Below are 19,955 nucleotides of genomic sequence, written 5' to 3' on the forward strand. Positions count from 1 at the left end.
ACGAGGATCCTCTTGACTATGAAGTTTGCTATGATGGCCGAAACCACCAGAGCATCGTCATGGGGGACTATTACCCCCTTTAAATCCTCGTTCGTAAAGGGAGGAACTCTTCCTGCTTCTGCTTCTTGGGGGTTAGCCCCTGGACACTTAACTGCCTGGTGTAGGCCTTGCGAGCCGAGACCGAGGCTCTGCTCGAGGCCGTGCCTCCAGTTATGATGTCGATGATGCCAACTACTTGTTGATGCTGCTATTGCTACTACTGCTGTGAGGACGAGGCGCCAGCGTTGCCTCCAATGTACTGCTTGAGGTGGCCTCAGCGTATGAGGGACTCTATTTCATTCTTGAGATCATAGAGATCATCAGTGTCGCGACTAGTGCCTCGATGGAATTTGCAATACTTTTTTGGGTTTCCCCTTCGGGGATTCTTCTTCAACTTCTCAGGCCACTTCATGAACTTCTCCTCTCCGATCTGCATTAGAATCTGCGTGCAAGTGGAGTTGAGTGTCGTGTACTGGTTGTAAGTCAGGGCCAAGGTTGGTGGCTTCCTGCTGTTGTTGTTGTTGTTGTTGTTGCCGTTGTTGCGGCCATGGTCTCCATTCTTTTTCTTCTTTTTTGGGACTCTGTCCCGGTGCTCGGTGCCCCTATCTTGAACATCACCAGCCGAAGCCTCTTCGACTGCAATGTACTTCTTCTAGGCCCTCTCAAGGAACTCCAGTTTCGTCTTTGGCTAGCTTTTGGCGATTGAGCACTTGAGGGCCGAGCCAGGGAGGAGTCCGCTGATGGCGGCATACATGGAGACCATGGGGTCGAGGTCACGGACCTCGAGTTCTTCCTTCTCGAAGCAATCAATGTATGACTGTAAACTTTCTCCTCGCTTCTGCTTAACTGTCATTAGCGAGACAACACTCTTCCGGGGTCGTCGGCTGCTGATGATGCGGGCGAGGAACAGGCTGGAGAACTGCTCCCACGAGTTAATGGACAGAGGTGGGAGGCTTGAGAACCATCGTCGAGTGGATCCCTTGAATGTTTCCTAAAAAGTTTGACATGTCAAGTCATCAGAGTATCCATATAGGATCATGAGTGCCCTAAAGCTCTCTAGGTGATCGTCTGGGTCTGTGTTCCCGTCGTACATCTCCAAGGTGGGAGCTTTGAAGTTTGGGGGCAATGGCTCGACGATGATGTAAGGGGAAAAGACATCCATTCTCCCCACATAGTTACTTTGTTCGGTCGATGTGTCATTGCCCTTAAAAGTCTAAATTCGTCCAGTCAACTCGCTTTGCTACTCATTATATTGCTCTTAAAAGTCTAAATTCTCAAAAGACAACATTGAGACGCGTGATTGGCTCAGATGAATGGAAATCACTACCACAATCAAGAACAAAAAGAGGAGAAGTTGAGAAAATTATCAATGACAATAATTTTTGGAAATTAGTTCAACAATATGCTTTGATGACTGAGCCCCTTGTAAAAATACTTCAAATTGTTGATGGTGAAAAAAGAGCAACAATGAGAATTGTATATGAGGCAATGGGTAGAGTGAAGAAGATGATTGAAGATAAATTTCCAAATTCAAATAAACACATCCTGGACATTATAAACAAGAGATGGAATGCACGACTCGTTCACCATTTGCCTCAGTTCTCCGAACTGCGAGCAGAGCTCGGTGCTGTCAAAGCCGAGCTCCGACAAGTCAAGGAAGGCCGAACTGAGGATCGGGCATGGCCTACGCGCTATCCCGATTTTCGAGGATGTAGTGAGGGTCATTACGAACTTCTGAGCGTTCTAAGGCGAGACCACGCGCCCCGCGCTTGGCACGGCAATCGCTTAGGATGTCTCAGAGATCCGAGACGTGAGGGGAAGAGGCTCGACATCGGCCCTTGGCCTTGGAATGGGCACTGGGGTGACCGCGATGCCCGCCTTCGCCCCTCGAGTTCGCCCTTCGGCGCCGGTGATGTTGTTCGGAGGGCTGGCGGCTATCCTCAAATTGTGTTGGTTCCTCCTCCCTTCGGCTGGGAGGTCGGGAGTCCCCAGGCAGGCAGGCTGGGCAACTGTTGCCAGACTCAGAGGGGTTGATCTGTGGCACGTGTCCGGGGCCAAGGGTTGGATGGCTTGTAGACCCATGCCGTCCTGGTTGTGTTAACTCCCCGGCGGGGCGGTTTCTCCCTAGGGGGACAACAAAGTAATTTTGCCCCTAAGCTCTGAAGGTGGGTTGAGTGCTTTGAATCATTCCGGGATGAAGTGTCAAGGCTGAAGATTGGAGGCCGAGGCTGATAATGTACCGAGTTTCATAGAAGTCGAGAGCTGATAGCTAAGGTGCTGCAAGGCAGAGGATGTCAGAGGCCTCGGGTAGGAACCCAAGGCAGAGGCTCCGACGGTCAAGTCAGTACGAGGGTACGAAAAGGGGAATTAAGTACGTACGAGGGCTCTGATGAGGCTACTCGTAGATACTGAATTCCCAAAGTGAGGACGCTTAAGTTTTGTAGTAGGATCGGATTTCAGGATCAGGATCCTTCACCTCGAGGGGGGTACCCCCTATTTATACTTGAGCCGCCTGGAGGTTGGTGGAGATGAACACCTGAGATGGGAGCCATGCGAGGGCAGTTAACGGGCTCTAGAAGACGCATGGGAATTCTACGATTGGCTCTGTATGAGAGGTACAGGATACCCTTATTGTGGCTAGTCGCATCCCTAATTTTGGCGTTCATGGGCTAGACCTCCCAGCCCAGAATGGGCTAGGCTGGGCCACCCTACATCAATAAGTACATATATAAAGAAAATAGCAATCTAGAGAAACATGCTACAATTTGAATCTAAATTACATGGTTTTAAAATTTAAACCATATTATTAAAAAAATTACAGCGTTCCAAATGCATTTGCATCGGGGCTTCTAAAATATCATATATAAAACTTACACATAATCATTATTATTTTCATCTAGGTACTTTTTTTCTCTACAAATACAAACTATTTATTCTTTTTTATTAACCTATAATATTTTTACTGCTGATTTGAATTTCAGTGGTCTGATACCACTTAACTCATCGTGAATAGAAGTTTGAAAAGCCAATAGGTCATGCACTTATAACCTATTTAACAAGTAACTATCTTGTCACAACAATATGTTTTAAATAACCAAAAAGCTTGGCCATTTTCAGCCAAATTGAAAACCATGTGACATGTAACATAAGTCTATTAATAACCATGTGACATGTAACATAAATTAAGATTTTTCCTTACCATAAAATAAGAATGGACAAATCTATATGCCGGAAGGACATGATACTATGAGAGCTTTGACCAATCAAAATCCGTTCGTGAATTTTGATGGATACCACCCGATTGGCTTTCATCTTCTTGATATGAATTGATTGATTGTAATATTTTTTTTTTCATATCATTGTTATAGAGTGATCAAAGAAAACCGAAAAACCAAAAAATCAAATAAAAAATTTCGGTTAGTGAAATCGATTGGTATGGTTTTGGTTTGGTATTTTCAAAAAATTTAAGATACCATTTCTGTTTCGATTGAGTAATATTAAAAAAAAAAAAACTGGTGGTTTACCGAATAGATTGGTGTGTGTATATACATACATACATACCTATATATAGGTATGTATGCATATATGTTTGTACATTATATACATTTTTCATATATATTTTATATTATCTGTATATTATAAATGAATATATATGCATTACATATATAAATATATATTTATAATATATAATATAATATTTTATATATTTTTTCATTTTATTATAAAATAAAAAGACCAACAAACCAAACCAACCAATTTCGATTCGATTTTATTTTCCAAAAACCAATACTACCAATTCCGTTTGAAAATTAAGCCCACTATTCAATTAACCAAATCGTAGGCACCCTTACATAGTCGAACCCAATAAAAATAGATTCTTAGGTAGGATTTGTTTTTTTTTTTTTTTTTTTTGAAAAAAAAGCTCATGGGCAGATCATTGCAGTATAAGTTTCAAGAAGTCAGGAGGCAATATAAGTAGGAGTTGGTCAATCACAATATATATATATATATATATATATATATATATATATATATATATATATATATATATAATAGCACTTTTTTCTTGATAATTATTACTTATGGTGTATAATAAATACACGATAAAAATGAAATACCTCGTTGCATCTTTATGGGCGTTTTAGTTACGAAAAGGATATAAATCTTGAAAGGCACATTGGAACTTGTTAAACCTCTGCACCAAAATAGTCAAATGTTTGTAGCCTTTCCGTTTCCCCATCCCATCCCTTTTTAACCTTTTTTTTTTCAGACATATCGCAATCATTTCAAATCTCATAACTCTTTCTAATGAAGCAAGTGTATAAATTGGAAAGGTTGGGTGAGGGTTGATGACCAACCCAAACCCAACTACATGTCCTTCAAGACTAGACCCGGATCGAGGTCCAAGCCCAAGTTAGCCAATCCTAAACCTAGAGTGGGCCCATGTGGATTTTAATGAATTTGGGCCCAACTGCTCTCTCTCTCTCTCTCATTGAAGCCTACACTCTTTATATTGGTTTCATGGTAAAATTACATGCCACATTAAATTGCAAACATAAAATAAAGCTATTTACAAAGAATATTTTTCTGTCCTGTTTCTTTGTCTTTTTGTCTATTTTAATATAAACATCAGTTATATATAATCATTTGTTTTGAGGAGATGTACGGAGAGGCCTTATACAAAATTATAAACATTTAAAAAGACAAAGACCTACACTCCATGCACTCATATTCACCTATGAATAGACCTGTTCATGGGCCGGGTCGGGCTTTGACTCTTTATTAATAGAAAACTGTTAGGCCCGAGCCTGAGCCCGGCCCGACCAACGGGCCTACAACTTGGGCCCGAGTCCGGCCCTGATAAAAAGCCTGAAGCCCGACCTAATAAAAGAAATTCAAAATTTTCCGACATTTTCTATTTTAATTTAAATGTTTTTTCCCCTATTTGAATGAACAATGGGCCTTCAAGTGAATCAATGACCTCAAATCAAAAAATTTATTCAAATAGACATCACATAGGGTTTTTACTTAGGTTTAACTATAGGTCAGGCCGGGCCGGGCTCGGGCCGGGCTATTTTGGCAAAGCCCGAGCCCGGCTCGAATTTTATGCGGGCCAGGCTTTTTGGCTCGAGGTTAAGCCCGCGAGCCAAAAAGCCTATTCAAGCCCATCTGGGGTCGGGCCGGCCTATCGGGTCACCCGGCCCATGAACAGGTCTACCTGTAAATTGACATCAATTTCGAGCTGGCACCTACCCAAAATGTACTTTGAACCTACAAATTCTGGCCCTGAGCTGAACTTTCATTCTCCCTTTATTTTATTTATCCTATATGATAAGTCATAATTAGTGATCAAACACTATAAAATAATTATTAGTAACGTTTTATTATTTTCTTTCTCAAAACCTTTCGTAATTCTAAAACAATTTTTCGTTGACTAATACAAAAATTAAGAGTCCAATTAGGATGCATTCACTAATATTTATTACACGTTAAATCAATGATTTAACTAATCCCGTGAAATATGTTACATGGTTTACTTACTGTTTATTGGCTCATGTTAAACAAGATTAATTAATTACATGGTGTTTGGAAGCGTGAGCGCTTTTTGATACATATTTTTAAGAAAAAAAATGCCCATGCTTCCAAGACCCGTTTTTCACAAAAAAACGCTTCCGTCACGTAAGTAGTGAGCAATACTATGTTGTTTGGTAAGGTAATTTTATGTATGTGCTGACAGGTAAGCACAACATAGGATACACACCAGTCAACCGTTGGGGGGAAATGATTCGCCGATGCATGAAACGCCAAATCGATGGGGTCTCAATTTTCGAGACATGCCCAATTTTTTAATAATCGGCTGAACCAAACAATGAGATATATGGGCGTTTGTTGAAACGCCTATATGGATCCGACGTGGCACTATTTTTATTTTTTAAACGACCATGGTTCCAAACATCCCCTTAATTACCATCCAAACTTTAACAATGTTTATTGTTAAATGTGTTACTTATACTTTATTTGGTTGTAGTGCAAATAAATTTGTACTGATGCAAAATTATAGTAGTACAAATGTTTCCAATGTAAATTTTGCTTTATTTTTGTTTGACATTTTATCTCATTTTCTTTTATTACAATACAAATGAAGTAAAATCAGATCTAAAGCATAATAAAATTAAATCCAAAACAAAATTAAATTAAAAATTGCATTATTTTCATTTGCACTCCTATGCTTTTGTATTAGTGCAAATAAAATTGTACTGCAACTAAACAACTGTGTTTGGTTACAGCGCAATTTTATTTGCACTAGTACAAATGTATGGGAGTGCAATTGAAAAAAATGCAAATTTTGGTTTAATTTTGTTTTGGGTTTTACTTTATTCTTCTTCATGACTTGTTTTATTTCATTTTTACCACAATCAAACAAAATAAAGTAAAGTTTGAAATAAAAATAAATCATTATTTGCACGAAAAACATTTACACTACCATAGTTTTGCATCAATGCAAATAAGTTTGCAACCCAACCAAACACAGCCTTGGGCTCAATTTGAAAAGATTACAAAATATAAGGCTATGTTTGGGTAGAATTCTACTTTTGTACTATACTTTTAATAGTAGGGAAGTACAAAGTACAAATACAACTTTTACTTTGGCATTTTTGCTTTGAAAATCGTTTGGGTAAAAAATTTTGAAAAACATGCTTTCCAAAACAGAAATACCATTTTCTGTTTAGCAGAAGCGTCCCACCAGTCTCATGTGATTCATCTGATTTTATACATGACAAAGGTGACATTACCCATGATTAGCCACTTGTATACACCGAAGATACATACACATGCCATGTGTAGACATGATGGCCATTATTAGTCATCATGTACACGTGGCAACCACTTAGAATTAACACTTCGTTTAGGAAACAAAGTGGTTTTGTACAGGTATAATACTATATGTAATGTTATAGTAAACAAGCTATACAAACATTTCATTAAACTTCAAGAATAGTTAAGAAATGAAGAAATTGACGACAATAATTCTAGTGGCAGTAAACATGCAATAAACATACCATTAAGTTTGAAGATATAGCATGAAATGGAGAAAACATTAAAAGAAATGGAGGAAATATGAAACCATGATCCATACCTACGATTCCAATGAGAATTGTGCTTCTGGCGGTGATCGCTTGTGGTAATGGTGGCCATAGATGGGCGATGGTGGAGCAAGAACCCTATAACAGCTAAGAGGTTAGGGCTTGAAAATGACAAGCGAATGGGGTGGGGGAGTTTCGATCGACAAGTAGGGCTGTTCACGGGTCGGGTTGGGTCGGTTTACTATGGTTTTTCCAACCGACCCGACCTGGTCGGGTTATCTGACATAGAAACCGAAACCGACCCAGTGTTAAGCAAAACCGACTTGGTCGGTTTGAGTCGGGTTGGGTTGGTTTGGGTCGGTTTCGGTTTTAAGTTCATCCCCGTGATAAAATCTTGCTAATTTTAAAAACAGTCATAAATTGAACATTATTTCAGCCATCTCCTATGATAAAATTTAAATGAAAAGTTAATCACAAAAGCTGTTTATTAATCACTATTCACTAATCCAAAGTTTCTTGCAACAAATCAAAAACTAAGTGGCCTAATGGGCTTTGGAACTTCATGTTTGAACTAGGAACTAAGTTGGTTCGATTTGGTCGGTTTCAATTTTTTTGTATGAAAACCAAAACCGACCCGAATATCGGTTTGGGAATTTGCACAACCCGAAACCGCCCCATGCTGATGAAAACCCAGCCAACTCGGGTTGGATCGGTCCAGATTGGTCGATTTAGTTGGGTTGGGTCTTCTTATGAACAACCTTATCGACGGGTTTTACTTGAAGAATGACCACACGAAATGGAAACAAAACTTCACACGTTATCACCCTTTACACGAAATGGAAGCAAAACTTCCCAAAAAGCATGGAGTAATAAAAGTAGACTTCGTGCTTTTGGGGGTTTTATGCTTTTAAAAGGTATGAAAGCCAAGAGAGAAAGTATGCCATCCAAACACCATGTAATGTTTTTTATACTTTTATACGAAATTTATCCAAACAGGGCCTAAGATTTTGCCTCATAAATACGTACTAGCAATTAAATACGGTGCAGTTGATGCACCGTGAAGGCGTGAATCAACTGCATCGTAGATTCATTGGTTCACTCGCAAAGATTCGACAATGCATATTGACATAGAAAACTCTCGTAGATGACGTGTGTCACCGTGAATCGTGGCCTTCCGTATTGTTGCGGTCCCACCACGACGGCTCTTCATCTCATTTGAGGTGGGGCTACAACAATTCATCGAAGGCTTTGATTTCGTGGGAGCGGCCACGATTTGGAATTGGAGTTTCGTTAGCATTTCCCGGCTCACTCGGTCAGCGATTAACCGTAAAACCCTAGCAAAAGCGTAGTGGAAGCTGGAAAATGCTTTGATTTCTCAGTCGCTCCAAAACCAAAAGTTTTTCTTTCTAGGTATTTCGGTTAAAATTTGATCCACCGTCCGCCATAGAAAGTGACAATGGAACCTGCAGGCGAAGAAGAGGAACAAGATGGTATGTCCGTACACTCTCCAGGTCAAGCTCCACCTTCATCAGCGTCTTCTCTCCCCAAGGTCGCTTCATTCCCCCCTTCCAGTTCACTCTTTCAGGTTGGGTAGCTTATCGTCTTACTATTTCCGTTATGTTTATTTTCTCGTAGGAGCAATCGCAGGTTGAATTGGAACTGAGATTGTTGGAAGCTCTTGAAATATATCCTCCCGCCAAATTACAAGGTGACTCTTATTGAATTGTGATAACTGATATTGTCCGTGTTTTGGCGTTTGAATTTGATCAACGATATTGGAAACGACAACCTTCAATTTGGGTCAGGTGATAAAATGAGAGGATTGATAGGGGAACTGGTTAATGAATCATGGGTTGTTATTCAAAAAAATAGGAAAAAAAAAGAGGATGAGGGGGGGGGGGTGGCGTGCGAATTGTTTTTGGATTAGTTAGAATGAGCGCACATTCGAATCAGAAGAGATAATAAAAAAGAAAACTCCAACTTGTATCGATAATTCTATTGCTTTTTGGTCCATTTTAAAGATATACAGCAGACCCCTTGCGGATATTTGCAACACAAGGAAAATAGAGGTTCTTTTGTTCATCCACCGGCAGCTAGAGACAATTTGTAAGGACTTTGACAATGCTGACTCTAGCTGGTCTGTGGCAGATTTAACTGGAATAGTAGTAGCATCCACCATGTTTACACTAATTAGCTGCAATATATTCTTTCCGTCATTGCTCTTAATTTGAACTACACCAGTTACTTTACTAGTCCCTGTCCCCCCAATCCATGAGGCTATTCCATGAAAATATCCCTTTTCTAGTCTTTTATCTTCTTCTGAGAACATCTTTATCATGTAATGACTAGCCTGTTCATCTTCCCTCCTTATGCTTTGATAGAAATGTTCCATTATAAAACCTCAAAGCAAGTTGGTTTCTAGTTATCTCTATGCAGTGTATGTAAACAATGCAGTACTACTATTTCCCATTTTATGAAGAACTTGATGATTTCAATAACTGCACAATTGATCAATCCATGCGTGTCATCACAACAAGGTTGAGAGGCACCATAGGGCCCCATTCAAACTCAGATGGATATCAAGTTCCGATCTTAATTCATCTCATTTGACTTTTAGGTTCCGTTCAATGGTGCATCTATTTAGGTCTAACTTTTGGTGTATCAGAAAAACAGGTGCTGAGAATGGTATATGTTTAAGCAACATATGAGGGTTAATGTCCCATGGTTGACAGAGTTAATAGAGGTTAATCTTTGAATATACATGTTGTTGTAGGTTCTATTGATGTTCCTTTTTTTTCCTGCTTTGGTGTTGGTAGTATAGTAATGGATGGTCAAGCTGATGGAAGAAGTCCTAGGTATCAAATACACCAATGGGGATTACAAAAATTGGAAGAGTTACATTTTTAATTTTGAAACAAGTAGCAAGTTGGGTGTTGGTCCAAAAAGGGGAGTATCCATAATGATTTCAGATGTTATTATGCTAACAGTAAGAGTTTTGTCTCTGAGAAGAGGGATTCTGTTAAACTGGTAGTCAGTGGCAATGTTTATTGGTACAAAACATGCATCTGGATTTGTGGAATTCGGGATGGTATTGAGGTTAAGTTTCATCTATGTTTTAGTGGTGATTGTTATCCTTATTTACTCTGATCATGAAGGTGGATCTGAGAGTTGTGGCTCAAATGGGGGTGGTGGCATTTCTTTGGAAGGTGTAACACATGTCTTAGTGATTGTTTAAGTTGTTGTTTTTGACTGAATCATTTTGCTTTGAGAATCATTTCATTAGTGAATGTAATTAGAATTCTAATTGATGTCCATGCACACGGAATTTTCTTGGGCTTTACATACTCACTGAATGTCTTGGATATTGTTATTGCACCCAGATGGGAAGTATTTAAAGAGTATGATGCTAAAGTAAGTCAATCTTCAATGACTTTTTATTTTATTCAATCATAATGGCAAAAGGGGGAGGGACTGATCAATGAATCCTATTGCCAGTGTTATAAAATACTTTCTTGTACCGGCATTCTTTTGCTTTAAGGTGTACACGAGAATCCCATCAAGGCACATTTTTATGCATCCTGAACCTGTATGTGTCAGATGTGCTAGTAGGTTGATATCAGCCCTTGAAAAATTTAAAAGTGAGACAAATGGGATTTAGAAGAAGGAAGTTAGGGCCAAAACAGAAGGTGAAAAAAGATGAAAAAAAGAGATAAGAGTTTGGGAGAAGGGAACATAGATCGTGGGGAGGTATTCTCCCGATTAGATTATATATGAACTTAAAGAAATAAGAATTCACAATTATACCCTTAATTAAGGGTGACAACAATAAAACTAAAAAGATTGTGGGCCTAAATACTCATTCAAGCCCATTAACAATACATTAAAAGAATTCATAAAAAACAATAAATTAAAAGAAAGAAAGAAAACAGACCCAATTACAAGTAAGCTGACAGTCAATACTCCCCGCCAAGTTGGGACTAAATGTCTAACATTCCCAACATGCTAAGTGAGTCTTTTTTTTAATGAGTAACTTGCTAAGTGAGTCTTGTAACTTCAGTTGAGAAATCCCCTTTATAAAAGCACCTATCAACTGTTGATTTGTCTTCACATTGGGGAGGCAAACTTCCCCAGACAACACCTTTTCTCTAATGAAGCGATAGTCTATCTCAATATGCTTGGTGCGGTCATGCTGTATTGGGTTATGGGCAATGTTAATTGCTGCCTTATTATCACAATACAAAACAAGAGGAGACTCCCACTAATATCCAACTCTCTTAGCAAACTGTGTAGCTGGAGTGCTTTTGGTAATCCATGTGTAATAGACATATACTCATCTTTAGCAATAGAGTGAGCCACCATAGACTGCTTCTTGCACTTCCATGATACCAAATTTCCCCCAACAAAAGGCAAGGCATAGTTACTTGAGGTAGATCTCCTATCATCAAGAGATCTTGCCTAATTTGCATTTGTAATGACCTCTACAGTATAACTGATCATGTTTGGAGAATAAAATCACCCCTCCTAGACACCCCTTCAGGTATGCAAGGATCTATACACAATTGCTAGATGAGTGGTATGGGGATAATGCATATATTGGCTCACCACACTCACAAAGTATGCTATGTCAAGTCGAGTCACACACATGTATAACAGCATACCAACCAACCTCTAATACATATCACGGTCTACAAGAAGCTCCTTAGTGGCATTAGTCCTATCATTGGGGTCAATAGGACTTAGGAGTTTCAACTGGTTTCACTCCTAGTTTCCTTGTCTTTCAGAAGATCCAGTGCATACTTTCGCTGAGAAATATAAATACCATGATAGGATCAAGCTACCTCAATGCCCAAAAAAATCTTATCTCATTCAAATCTTTAATCTTCTTTTTGGTAGAAACCAAAATCTTTAATCTCAAATCTTGTCCCCCAAAACTGCTTGAGTTTAGCAATTTCCTTCTCATCATTCCCAGTGAGAACAATATTATCAACATAAACAATCAACATGTAAGCCTCTCTTCTAGACTCTCGATAAACAAGGTATGATCAGATTGTGATTGAGAATATCCAACCTTTGGTAAGGTACCACAAAATAAATCAAGCCAAGCACAGGGAGACTGCTTAAGCCCATACAACAACTTCTTGAGTTTACACACACTCCCCCTAGGCAAGTCATTGTAAAAACAAGGTGGAATATCCATATAAACTCTCATGAAGACCCCTTATTTAGAGGCCAAGAGAAATGGGAAGCAAGTGACAAAAGAACTCGAACAGAGGTCATTTTTGTTGCTGGAGAAAAGGTCTCCTCATAATCCACCCCATAAATTTGAATATACCCCTTTGCTACTAAACTTGCCTTATACCTTTCAATACTTCCTCTTTCCTGTGCTTATTTCCCCTCAACCAGTGTCATAGCATCCAATGTATCATTCTTCAATAAAGTATTCATCTCTTCCTGCATAGCAGCTTTTCACTTTGGTTGTCTTGCTGCTTCAGTCTTATTCCCTGGAATAGAAATAGATGAGATGGATGCAATAAAAGACTTGTAAGCAGGGGACAACTGATCATAAGAAACATAGCGAGAAATACTATGAGCAGTAGGGGAGTGCTTACCCTTACGAAGAGCAATATGTAAATCAAGGTCAGATGGGGGTGCAAACAGGTCATAAGGGTTATTGGCACTCTATTCTGTCTCTATTGGAGCAACAATTTGTTGACAACTGAAATTTCAGCCCCGTTACAAGGCTTAAAGTTTGCAAGACAGGTGAATTTGAAGCAGATAGAGGTTGGGGGTGACTCACAGCTGGTGATGGGATGGTTATTAAAACAAAGTGATGGCCCCTAGGTGTTAAGTGACAAGGGAGATTAGAAGGCTAGCAAATAAGGTAGAAGCTACTTTCAAGTGGGTTAACAGGTCTGCAAATGCTTTCACAGACAAAGCAAAGCAAGGGATGATGGGGGAGTACCTACATTGGGCTAATTTGTACTCTTTAACTTCATATTGGGGATGGTTTTGATTGTGAGCCTTGTAATCTTCCTAATTCCTCTTAATTAATGCAATCTTTCAGTTATCTATCAAAGAAAAAAGAAAGGTCAGATGGGGGTGTAGGTAAAGCAGGTGGAGGGGAAACAACAATAGGGATAGGTGGATCTTCAGAACTTGCATCATCAGAAGAGATAGGAGGTGGTTGATAAGTAGGGGGTTACGTGTTCCTTCGTTGATACAGTTGTAACATGCCATCACCAGGACTGACAATAGGAACAGAAAGATGATGAGACACAACAGGTGTAGGAGACAAAAAGTAGAGATGTAGGTAACTGACTAGTCTTCCCTGGAAAAAAAGGAACAGACTTAAAGAAGGTAACATCCATAGAAAGAAAACATTTACCATTGATGGGATTAAGACAACGATACCCCTTTTGATTTGATGCATACCAAGAGGATACTTAACTGACTTGGTATTAAATTTAGATTTGTGAGGACCAAGGATGTGGACAAAACAGGTGCAACCGAAAACACAGAGAGGAATGGGAAAGACACCATCACTGGAATAAACTAAACTAAAAGGTATCTTGAAGTTAAGTATACGAGATGGAATCAGCACAATAGTGTGAATGACATCAACCCAATAACATATAAGAACATGACTACTAAACATAATGCCACTAGCCACCTGTGTGATGAACATTCTACAACCCCGTTTTGTTGAGGGCTGTAGGCACAAGAACTCTGATGAACAATACCATAGGAATTCAAATTGGATGCAAGTTTCTCTTCAAAATACTATTTCACATTATCAGAATGGAAACTTCAACTGAGTATCATTCGATGAAACTGTTGAACATGGCGTGGCGCTTCATCTCTAAAATGCATCAACTAATCCCATGAAAAACGAGATCCACAAATAATAAGAAGTAATGATATCCACTCATACAAGGAACATGACAAGGCACCCATAAATTGGTATGTATAAGATCAAAAGAAGAAGCACATATTTTATAACTTAAATCATAAGAGTGTCTACAATGCTCTGAAAGTTGAGTAGTCGACAATCATCATATTGAAGACTAGACAAACTGACCAACTCAAACATTGAAGGAAATAAAGACTTCAAAGAAAGAGATGACAATTGGCCAAGATGGATATGCCAAAGCATTATTCTATCAAAAGACTCAGGGGTAACACTTTGACCATGATGAGTAGGACTAATGGCAACAACAGTTGAGGGCATAACATCCAAAATATAAACACCATCCACTTCACGGCCACTCCCAATCGCCTTCTTTGAATCAATGTCCTGAGGAGCTTTAGTAATATTTCTAAAAGAAAGTAAATTTGTGCTAAATTTAGGAATGTTATGGTCACACCATCCGACAAGGCACCGCGGCGTAGTCATAGGCAGCAGCCGCACAACAGTGGGCACCGCCTGGTAGCACTGCAACATGCACCGCCGATAGTGCGCAGCACGCATCGCCAGGCAGCAGTGCGCACCGCCGCACTGCACGGCAGCACGCACCATGCACACGCTCGGCACCGCACGGCAGCGGCACCATGGCGCGCAGCACGCACCGCCAGGCAGCAGCACGGTAGCAGCACCATGAGGCGCGTGCATGGCAGCGGCACCCTGAGGCGTGCGCACGCACTGCGCGGCAGCAGCACTGCACGCACGCACCGCGCGGCAGTGGCACCATGAGCCGCGCGCACGCACCCGGCAGCAACAATAGAGCGGGGCCCACACGACAGCTCATAGGGGTGGGCCCACCCTTATCCGGACACATCAAGCCAACTCGCCGCCAGCTTACCTTATCCTTATCTTATCCCTTATCCCTTAGCTTTATCTTAATCTCATCTTTATCTTATCTTAAGTAAGAGTGAGTTACCAATAGGAGTAGGTAATTAGGAGTTTGAGTTTAATTAGGAATTTCCTTCTGTAAGCTCCTATTTAAGGAGCCACGAATTGAAATAAAGCATTCAGTTTTCCAGCCAAGAAAAGAGTGAGGAGAGTTTGGGTGGTCTCTTGGACAAATCACCCCAAGGGAGAGTTCGGGTGGTCTCTTGGACAAATCACCCACTAGATAGGCAAAATAGGGTCAGTGCGTAAGACCAAAGGCAAGGGAAGATCAGGGGTTCCTGCCGTGGAACGACCCGTGACGCGATCCTACGCTCGGGCCCATAACAAGGAACATGTAATACCAAAGACAAATGTATGGAATTAAACTCTAATATCACCCTTTCCCGCAATAGGTGCAAGAAAACCATCTGCTATACAAGCTTTATCCCTACCCAGAGCTAAAATATAATAATGGAACAAGAATGAGATACTAGTCATATGATTAAAAGCACTTGAATTTATTGCCCAAGGAATAGACTTACTAGTAGTAGCAACATGAGTAGTGGCCTGTATACCTGAGTTAGCACATGCAGTAGGAGTAAAAGTAATAGATGTGCTAGAACTGGTGGCTGCACCCTGCAAGTGGGAAAGATATCTGCCATACTCCCCAACATATGCTCTATTGGCTACTTGTGATTCCAAATAATGAAAAGGAGGGAGAGGGACAATAGGACTAGATGCCATAGGATCTGTAGTAGAGGAAGCAACATTGGCACTACCCTTATTGCCACTGTTCTTGAACCGAGTGTAAATGTAGTTTTCAACAAGTCTTATGTGTATGCTTTTGGTTTCTTACAATAGTTGCATAAACCTTCCTCCTTTCCATTTGTACTGCTACCCTTGCGTGTTAGTCTTTGATATAGATTAGGCCAAATGATCTACAACATGTGTCTGTGACATAGCCCTCCTACTCTCCTCACTCTGAGCCAAGGAATAGGCTTGTGAGAGAATCTCCATATGTAAGAATGTGCTGCCAGGTAATATCATACTCCTGATTCAGACTAGTTAGGAGTTAAAAAATTCTATTCCTTTCTACAAGCTTTCTACGTGTCTTCGCATCATCATTACACTTTCACTGTAAAATCTCAGGCTGATCTTTCTCCTCCTGAAAGTGACTTCAATGAGAGTAGTATGTAAATACTAGATAATGACATCTCCCCCTTCTTCAAAGTATTCACATCTTCAATTTAGGTGCCTTTGCACCATTGAAGCTGTCAATAAGTCACTACTCCACGCACCCTTTGCACTCTTTTTGAACATAAAATTTCTACTAATATGAGATTGCATTGAGTTAAGCAACCAGAACATCACCATATAGTTCTCTTGAGTCCATTCCTTTGAATCAGGCTCCTCACTCCCTGTGATGTAAGTATGTAACCCCATTTTCCATGCCCCAAATCCCAATCTTCATTGAGTGTGCTCACTCTAGGTAATTGGACCCATTTAGCTTGACTGTACTGTAGTGATCATCCCAGCAGTCTGGAGGCTTTCACCACCTTCTAACAAGGTTTGAAGTTTGAACCTCTGTGATCTGCTTCTGTTCACTTCCACCAGCATTCATCCCTTACCAATCACCACAAACAATTTTAAGCAATAGGAGGAAACTTTATTTGATGAGAAACTGTGATCTCAAACGCAAATTCTAACTGTATCCTAGGACAGGCCAACCCGGGAACATTGGGACAAGGGAGAACAAGTAAACGCTCACTCTAGTGAGCCCAGAAAACTCCCAATGGACATTGATTTCAATTTTAGGGTAAATGGAGCCTAGAAAATCTCAAGCACCAGTTCCCATCTCACCTTATACCCCTTACTTCAAATTTTAGGGTAAATGGGCCTGAATACTCATTCAGCCCATTAACAATAAACTAAAAGAAAGAAATAAAACAGACCCAATAACAAGTAGGCCGACAGTCAATAATGCTCAACAAAGAAGACTCAAACCTTGAGTAATATTAACTACATGTACATTAGCCGCTTGTTTAGTAGTTCCAGTATTAACGAGTTGTACATGGTGTTGCTTTTAGTTTAAGTACCGGGAAGATAAAATGGTGGTATTACTTTTGTAATTGTTGCTTTTCCTTTCCCTTTTTTTTCACTCCTCTCCTTCCTCACACTTTCGATTAATGATTTGTCCGGCATCTGAATAGTGTATAAATAAAGTTGTTTCTACACAGGTATACACCGCCATTTTGTACTTTATGGTCTGATGGAATTTCTAAGAAGAAGGTTAGTGTTGTTTCTAGTTTGGTTTGTTGCTCTCAGAACTACCATAAAGATTTCAAGATAAATTATTGTAAGCTTCCAGTATGTTACACTCTCTTTAAAATTCATTGTTGACAGTTTTGATCGACATTTCTCACCTGATGAGGTTCTGCAGCTTCTGGATCGGTTCTATAACTTGGATATGTTGGTATGAGCAACTGAATTTTATTCTCTTGACTTTTTCTCCTCCCTTATTAGAACATAAAATTGGGAAAGAGAAGCAAGATAAGGTCCTTTTCTATCAAAATATCGATAATTGTGTAGGGATGGCAACAAGGAAGAGACAAAACCCCAAAAACCTGATCCATTTTAAGCAGCAGCACTGCAGACTAGATGCTTTTTTTTCCCTTTCTTTTTAAAAGTAGAGTAGATGCATTTTCATTCCACTGAACTGTTACTTGAGTATGGAGAAAGGTTGTTGGCATGCCCTACCTGATCCAATACACATGGAAAGGTATAATTGAAGTCAAACAAGAAAAAACCACATTTATCAGATGACATAGAAAGAAAGACCAACATAGAATTGGAGGTGGGGGTGGACTTGGAATTTCAATTTTCAAGAAATGCAACTGAAAGCAGAGTAAGAACTGAGAATTGACAAAAACCCCTATCAAGAATTTTAGAGAGGCTATGTCAACTTGATTCATCAAGCCATCTGAGAATGGTAGCTCCTAAATCTTACAACAGTTTTAAACCATACAGTAAACCGAGTCTAATTTACAATGTTCATAGAACCTCCTCAAAATACTATTTTTGGAGAAGATCTCAGAAAACCTTGCAAGGTCTGCAAGAAATGGAAACTGGATTTGAAATCAATGTTAAAAATTTTCATTCTTGATATGCCCTCCAGTTTTCTCCTCCCAAGACCCCAGATAGCTGGGACCAACATTGGGTAATGGCCTTTTTATATGCCCTCATCTCCCTTCAGCCTCCAACCCCACCTTGAACAATGCAAGGCCTTCCTCATTGTGTCATCTGGTTTAGTCATCTCCCATTTTTGCACAGTGGAATTGTGAATGTGTACAGTGTCATATCTCATACGATAATCTTACATGTTTTCCTGCCAAAATTCAGAAACCAGACAACGAGGAGAGAGAGATTTTGAACCAAGAGGAAGATTTTTCTTTACCTCAGAGCTTTTTTGTCAAGGAAGAATCATAAGTATACTATTCCAACTGCTGTTTGTACATTCTATTCTAATGGTGGTTATAGACATTTCCTTGGTAATGTTATTGCCATTATGGTAATACTGGATTGATGGTCAATTTGAGAAGATTTTATACAACTTTTTTGAATTAAAGAATAAATAGTTTCAAAGAAGGATTCCCCATGTACGTGAACTTTTTGTTATATTATACTTTTGACCATGTTATGGTTATTGATCTTGTTGAGAGTTAGAATTGCAAAACAGTTATGTGCTTTATTTCGTGGAATGCTTACTTGTTCAGCTTGGCTTTACGGGATTGGTGTTATTGCATGGGGGGAGATGACTAGTCAATATGGTGATTAGTTTGTGCTTGGGTGTTGAATAGTTGACCACAATAAAGGCATGTTCTAAATTGCAATTTCATATGTGCAATATAAATTTTAAGTATATATGGGATCCAATTATAAACGGATTGAATTCAGATAACCCTTAATAGGATTGAATTCGAACAATTGGATACTGTTTGCAGCTCTTATAGATGTTTCAAGACTTCCGACATAGAGTTGTCTATCATGTTATGGGGCCATGAATTCAGACTACGATGGGTGGTCCATTGTTGTCTTTTGTTTGCTACACAACTTCATTTGCACTGATGTATAAAAAAAATAAATAAATAAATAAAAACTATATTTGCACTATGGAACTGCAAATGAGTTGAAATGTAAATTCTGGGTCTATTTGGTTTGCTTCTGGAATTGGAATTTTAATGTTCTATTCCCAAGGGAGGGGGAATGAATAGCCATTATTCTCTCAAATAGGAGATGCCATTCCACCAGGAATGAGAATGAGATTCTGAGCATGGTTTTAAAAAGTGACTTGGAAATGGAACCATTTTGGCCATTGGTTTCTGGGTTGACAGTTTGACCGTTTGGTTTGAAAGGATGGCCTGTTCTGAAAAAATTAAAAATAAAAAAATAAAAAATGGCCAAAAACCGTTGGACGGGTCGACGGTTTGATCACCTGGGTCAATGGGTCATTGACTGATCTAACGGTTTTTGGCCAGGGACTGGGTTTGGGGTAAAACAGAACTGGTTGCTTAGACGGTTTCTGGGCCGAATCGTCCGACTGTCTGGATCAATGGCGGTTTGAAAACCATGATTATGAGTCTACCCAATCAAACGTTTGGAATCAGAATGGGCTTCTGATTCTGATTCCAGACCTCTATTCTGACAAACCAATCAGAATGGGCCTGTTTTATTTATTTTAAAATTTAAATTGATTTGTTTGTCTACAGTTCAACCAAAAAGCAAAATACGAAATAAAAGTTAATTAGAATGTACATTTATTCTGATATTCTATGCATTTGTATCAATGCAAATGGAATAAAGGGTTTACAAATATAACAATTTTCCCCACTGGTCCTAACTGGTGGGCTTTCCGTAGGATCCGATTTTGGTGACGGCTCCTGAGTATCACGAAGATGTTACCAGCAAGGTAGCTGGCACCTATCTGAAGCGATAGAGATAACTAG

The 19,955-nt window shown here is 39.6% G+C and overlaps 1 protein-coding gene across 2 annotated transcripts; it reads left to right on the forward strand.

The window, feature by feature from the left end:
* The first annotated feature begins 8,288 nt into the window (after positions 1 to 8,288).
* Positions 8,289 to 18,716, forward strand: LOC104597968 (chromatin modification-like protein). Of its 2 annotated transcripts, none has more exons than XM_088902477.1 (5): positions 8,289 to 8,673; positions 8,772 to 8,832; positions 17,190 to 17,241; positions 17,356 to 17,425; positions 18,352 to 18,716. In XM_088902477.1, the coding sequence occupies exons 1-5, from the start codon at positions 8,581 to 8,583 to the stop codon at positions 18,436 to 18,438; spliced, it is 363 nt and encodes a 120-aa protein (XP_088758603.1). In that variant the 5' UTR covers positions 8,289 to 8,580; the 3' UTR covers positions 18,439 to 18,716. The 2 variants fall into 2 exon arrangements, with proteins under 2 accessions (XP_088758603.1, XP_010258088.1); XM_010259786.3 differs by having other exon boundaries at positions 8,348 to 8,673; positions 8,760 to 8,832.
* The last annotated feature ends 1,239 nt before the right edge of the window (positions 18,717 to 19,955 follow it).

Source organism: Nelumbo nucifera, chromosome 4 (genome assembly GCF_055504915.1).
Source record: "Nelumbo nucifera cultivar China Antique chromosome 4, China Antique-T2T, whole genome shotgun sequence".
NCBI lineage: Eukaryota > Viridiplantae > Streptophyta > Magnoliopsida > Proteales > Nelumbonaceae > Nelumbo > Nelumbo nucifera.